The following is a 4,861-nucleotide window of genomic DNA, read 5'->3' as shown; positions in this document are numbered from 1 at the left end:
GCCACTGCGAGAGGGCAGCCGGGCACTGCACACAGAGGGCTTCGTTAAAGGGAGCATGTGGCTGTGCCTGGCTGAGATGGGCCCAAGCCTTCTTCTAGAGGCTTCTCTGCGGTCACCCTGTGGCCAGCCAGAGGAGCTCACCATCCTGCCTGCTTTCAGAGGAGTTATCACTGGCCCAGATGTGCACGTCAGCTCCTCGGGGGCTATCCTAGGAAACAGTACTCCTGACCTGCTTATGCGGGCCCTTGGCTGGGTGCTTCAGCCACAACCTCCTGGGTGCCAGGAGGAGCGCAAGTGGACTGAGCAGAACCGGTAGACGGCGCGCCTAACAGCACAGCTTGAGGCTCTAGGCTGGGCAAGAGCATTGCAGACAAAGAGTATGGTGTTTGAAATGGCAACAAGCAGGACAGGGACCCCAAGTTGTCAGCTCTTCGTGGGGGCAGAGTTGAGTACAGAGGGTGTAAGAGATTGGACAGGGAGGAGGGGGATGGGGGCGGGTCCGAAGACCCTGGAGCTTGTGTTGGGGTGACGGGGGCTAAAGGATCTCCGATGGTGCTGCTTGCTGGAGAAGACGCTGGCAGGACCGGGCACACAGCCAGGACCTGCAACCAAGTGTCATGCCCCTGACCCTTTGTGCAAGGTGCTGGCTGCACAGTGCTGTGGCTCAGGAAGCAGGGCCCTTGGGAGAAAACAGGGGTGGCCTGGGGTCAGGCAGAGGGGGGCTGGCGGTGTGGCTGGCCCGACAGCGTGCTGACGTGACTAGTTGATGGCCCGGAAGGTGAGGAGGGGGAGGGTGGAGGGTATCAGTATGAACTGGTAGATCATCTTTATATCCTCCTGTGTTAGGGTCTCCACCAGGAAGTTGTTCAGCACCTAGGACAGAGGCACGGGTTCCACCTGCACAGCTGGTCAGCCCCGTGGTCCTGGCCTAGCCTCCCCCGCCTTCCTGGATCCTACTCCACGGGCTGGGTGCAGCCAAGGAGAAGCCCGTGGTTCCCACCCACGGCGCCGGGCAGGCCAGCACCCACCCACCCACCCTCCCATAGTCCAGGCCCTGTCCAGTGGCATCTCCTTCCGGCCCCGGGGTGGCCCAGGCCCGCTCACGTGGTGCAGCAGAAGCAGCATCTCTGTCTCTGCCAGGCGCCGCCCCAGGCACTGGCGCAGGCCAAAGCCGAAGGCCAGGTTGGGGGACCTGGTGCCAGAGCTCCTGTTGTCCAGCCAGCGCTGGGGATGATAGCACTCGGGCCTCGGGAACACAGAGGGGTCTCGACCCAGGGAATAGATGTGCACCTTGACCAAGGTCTGCGGAGAGGTGGGGAGGGGCGGTGTCAGTGGCCCCCTGCAGGCAAAGGTCAGCCGGGCTTGGCATCTGCTGGAGGGGCTGTGGGGCCCCACTCACCCCTGCTGGGATGTGGTAGTTCTGCAGGACCACGTCCGAGCCCACCTGTCGGTCCACTGAGATACCCACGGGGTACAGCCTGTGCATAGGGGCATCCAACAGGGTCCTCAGCTGTCACGGGGACCCTGGCTTCCCGTCTGCGGCCTTCCTGGCCCAGGAGGCACCGGCCAAGGGGAGCTCCCCGCCACCCTCACAAGTCGCTTCTGGCACCGGGAAGCCCGGATCACGAGGCGCTGGTTCCCTGCACCTCCTGAGCTCAGACAAAGCGCTCCCAGCCTGGGCAGCCCCGGCCAAGGAGAGCCTGGCCCAGGATGGCGCCCGGGGCACTGAAGCGGGATCCCAGAGGAAGAAGCGCCCCCATCCCTTCCGGGAGAAGAAGAGGAGATACAGCGCATGCATCTTGGGCAAAGCTGCTCCCCAGCCCCAGGATCTGTCTGCAGGCCCCACTGAGCACTGCTCTCCAGACAGTGGGGCCGGGGGCAGCCAGGGTCTGCCACACCCACCTCAAGGTCTCCTTGAGGGCCGCCCGCAGCAGGGGCAGCTCTGTGGTTGCCCTCTGGGGATGCTCAGCAATCCTGGCCTCGGCCACCAGGCTCTCCTGGCGTAGGGCCTGCTGCACGTCAGGGTTCCGAGCCAGCTCAAAGAGAGTCATCAACAAGGGGTAGGCCGTCTGCGGGAGCCACAGGGGCAGGGCTCAGATCTTGGCACAGGCCATGCGCCTCCGCCCCCCTAGGGCGTCTCCCCCAGGAAGATGGCCTTCCCCTGGGGACGGGTCTCCTCGGCTCCACGGTGACTTGCATGCCCAAGAAGGACCGACCCTGGGCATCTGAGACCACAAGATCTAAAACCCGCCTCATCTACTTCCCTTGAATCCCTCCAGGAAGGTGTCCCCGGGTTTGGTGAAGATGCCGCCTCCTCCTCCACCTCAGGGTCCGCGTCTCACCCTCCTCGGGGATCTGCCTACACAGGGGTGTGTGTGGGGGACGGCTAGGGGGTGGTTGTACATCCCCAGACCCGTCGGCACCCACCCTGCGATCTCCCCCAGGCACCCACAGGCTGCTCAGCCTGTACCCTGGGGTCCCAACATGGACGGGCCAGCGTGGACCCTAACTGGCTGCACCTCGGCCTCTGCTCAGGGAGTTTCTCCAGCCTGCAGTCTGTGCCTCTGCTCAGAAGCCTGGTTGCACGGCCCGGAGCAGGACTCGGGGCTGCTGGCAGGTGGAGGCTGGGTCCAGGCACAGGAGGCTTCAGCTGCTCTCCACACCCTGGGGCCTGCCTGCATCTCCTGACACCCCGCACCCAGGCTGGGTTGGCATCTGCTCTCACTCCCACAAGCCGGAGCCCCGTGCTGCCCTTTCTATCACCAGCCCGGCACCTCCAAAGCATCTCTAATAAAAGCCAAACGTACTCTGTCCCTGGGAGGGGCTCCTTGTGCAGGCATCCCTCCAGCGGCATCTCAGCCCTCCCCTCTTCGCAGGACCCAGACGTTTGAAGGGGGTCTGTGCTGCTGCATGGCCCTGGGCCTCACCCATTCTGCTCTGGGCCTGGAGCACACCTTCCCTCCCGAGCAACTGCAACGCCTTCCCTTGGAAGGTCAGCTCCCGCGTTGTCCCCCCTCCCCCACCCCCACCCCCCAGATCAGAGCCTTCCATGGGCTGCGAGCAGGGGCCTGCAGGAGCCACTTGGCATGGGGGGGACGCTGCCTGTAGTCAGGAGGCTCCGTGTCCTAGGGCAGGGCTGGTTGCTGGCCTGACCGTGTCCACACTCCCGGCGGTGAGTTCGATGGAGTTGGCCCTGACGGCCTCCAGGGTCATGTCCGAGCGCATGAGCAGCTCCCCGACGATGCCGCTGTAGTGCTGTGGGCGGCCCAGGGCCAGCTCCTGGTAGATTTTCTGGATGGCATTGTTGGCTGTGGGGCACAGAGAGACAGGGACCTGGGCCCAGTGCTAGGCAGCACTTGTCCTCATCCCCCGACCCGGCAGCCGGCCACACCCCCGAGATTCCCTGCTCCTGTGCCAGACGCTGACCATCAGCCCAGCACAACCCTACCTCCCCAAAAAGTCCCTCGGGCCGTGAAGATGCCATGAGCCCCCTGATGTGGCCTCAGCCCTCCCCGCAGACATTGGTGAGTGGACACTGGGGAGCCTGGTGTCCTTGCTACCCAGCACTGCCCCATCTCTGGCCCTCACCATACTGGAAGATGTAGTCCCAGGACTCAAAGTGCTCCTTCCACACCTTGGTGCTTGTCCAGCGTGACAGGCCCCTGGGCATGAACATGAGCTGTGTGGTGGACTTCAACATGGCCTCCAGAGCCCTGATAAAGTTCAGGCTGGCAGCACTTGGGCTATGGCCAAGGAGGCCCAGCCGCTCTCCAAAAAGGGCTAGATTGCTGGCTGTGGAGAGGGTACGGTTGCTAAGCCTCGGGCAGCCGATGGCCTCACAAGGGCTTCCTCCCGCCCCCCCTGCCCCACCCCACCCCACCCCTATTCCTGGCCTGCCCCTGCCACAGCGAGCCCCGCACCTCCCTACCTTCTATGGTGTAGGAGAAGATGCTTGGCTGGATGTCCAGGGTCAGACTCCCCCGGGCATTCTGCAGCACTCTCGACTTCAGGGCCTTTGAGAAATCCCTCGCCACCCTGTCCACCATGGGGATGTATTTCTGCACGGCCTGTGGTGACAGCACGTCTGGGTTGAGCTTCAGTCGGTTCATGCGCCATTCAGGCCCATTTCTGTAGAGCAGAGAGAAGAGCTTCAGGGAAGCCAGAGTCAGCAGCTGAGGGCCAGCCCTGGACCCCATCTTCCTGGTCTCCAAGGGGAAGGGGTGAGTCAGGGAGCTGCCTGCTGGCCCTCAGGGGCAGGCTGCCCACCTGTCAGCCTCGGCTGCAGTCCTGTCTCTCGGGGAGGCCTTGTGTGCTGTGCTCCGGTCTAAAGTGGGGCTGAGTCTGGAACTTCTGCCTGGCTGCGCCACGTGGGTTCATGGCGTTTGCTTGTGCACACCTGCTGGTCCCTTGCTGGCTCGTCAGCAGCCCTTGGGGCCCTCCCTTTCCCGGGAGGAAGGAGGGAGGCTGGCCCTCCTCTCAACCTTTGCCACCCTGCTCACATCATGCCCCAGAGTGAAAGGCCCCTGCCGCCCTTCACTTCCCACCCTCCCTGTTGCTGAGAATGCTGCCCCTGTACCAGTCACACCTCGTCCTGTCCCTGTGTGTCTCCTGTTCCTCCAGGGCAGGAGCCAAACCGTGTCTCACGTGATATACTCAAAACAGAGCACAGACTTTTACTTCTTCCTTTCTGATTTGCATGTCTTTTATTTCTTTTTCTTGTCTGATTGCTATGGTGACGTATGAAACGGACAAGGAAGAGGTAATAAAACGTTCTCCCCACCTGTAGATGGCATGATATTATATATAGAAAACCTTAAGGGCTCCACCAAAACAAAACAAAACAAAACAAAACAAAACAAAA

General features: G+C 62.5%; 1 protein-coding gene across 2 annotated transcripts in view; it reads right to left on the bottom strand.

The window, feature by feature from the left end:
- Window positions 1-759: 759 nt before the first annotated feature.
- The window catches only part of LOC103680551 (cytochrome P450 11B1, mitochondrial), a 9,444-nt gene continuing 5,342 nt past the window's right edge, over window positions 760-4,861 (bottom strand). Inside the window, exons 4-9 of one of the 2 annotated variants that reach the window (XM_040625811.1) lie at window positions 3,589-3,792; window positions 3,154-3,308; window positions 1,903-2,069; window positions 1,400-1,478; window positions 1,105-1,302; window positions 760-873 (exon numbers count right to left, since the gene is read on the bottom strand). In XM_040625811.1, coding sequence (XP_040481745.1) covers window positions 760-873; window positions 1,105-1,302; window positions 1,400-1,478; window positions 1,903-2,069; window positions 3,154-3,308; window positions 3,589-3,792 — 917 coding nt within the window. The remainder of the gene's footprint in view (window positions 874-1,104; window positions 1,303-1,399; window positions 1,479-1,902; window positions 2,070-3,153; window positions 3,309-3,588; window positions 3,793-4,861) is intronic. The other variant, XM_040625812.1, reaches the window with a different exon arrangement.

The sequence above is a fragment of the Ursus maritimus genome, unplaced genomic scaffold (assembly GCF_017311325.1).
Source record: "Ursus maritimus isolate PB19 unplaced genomic scaffold, ASM1731132v1 scaffold_9, whole genome shotgun sequence".
NCBI classification, from domain to species: domain Eukaryota; kingdom Metazoa; phylum Chordata; class Mammalia; order Carnivora; family Ursidae; genus Ursus; species Ursus maritimus.
This window is presented reverse-complemented; position numbering and strand designations above follow the sequence as displayed.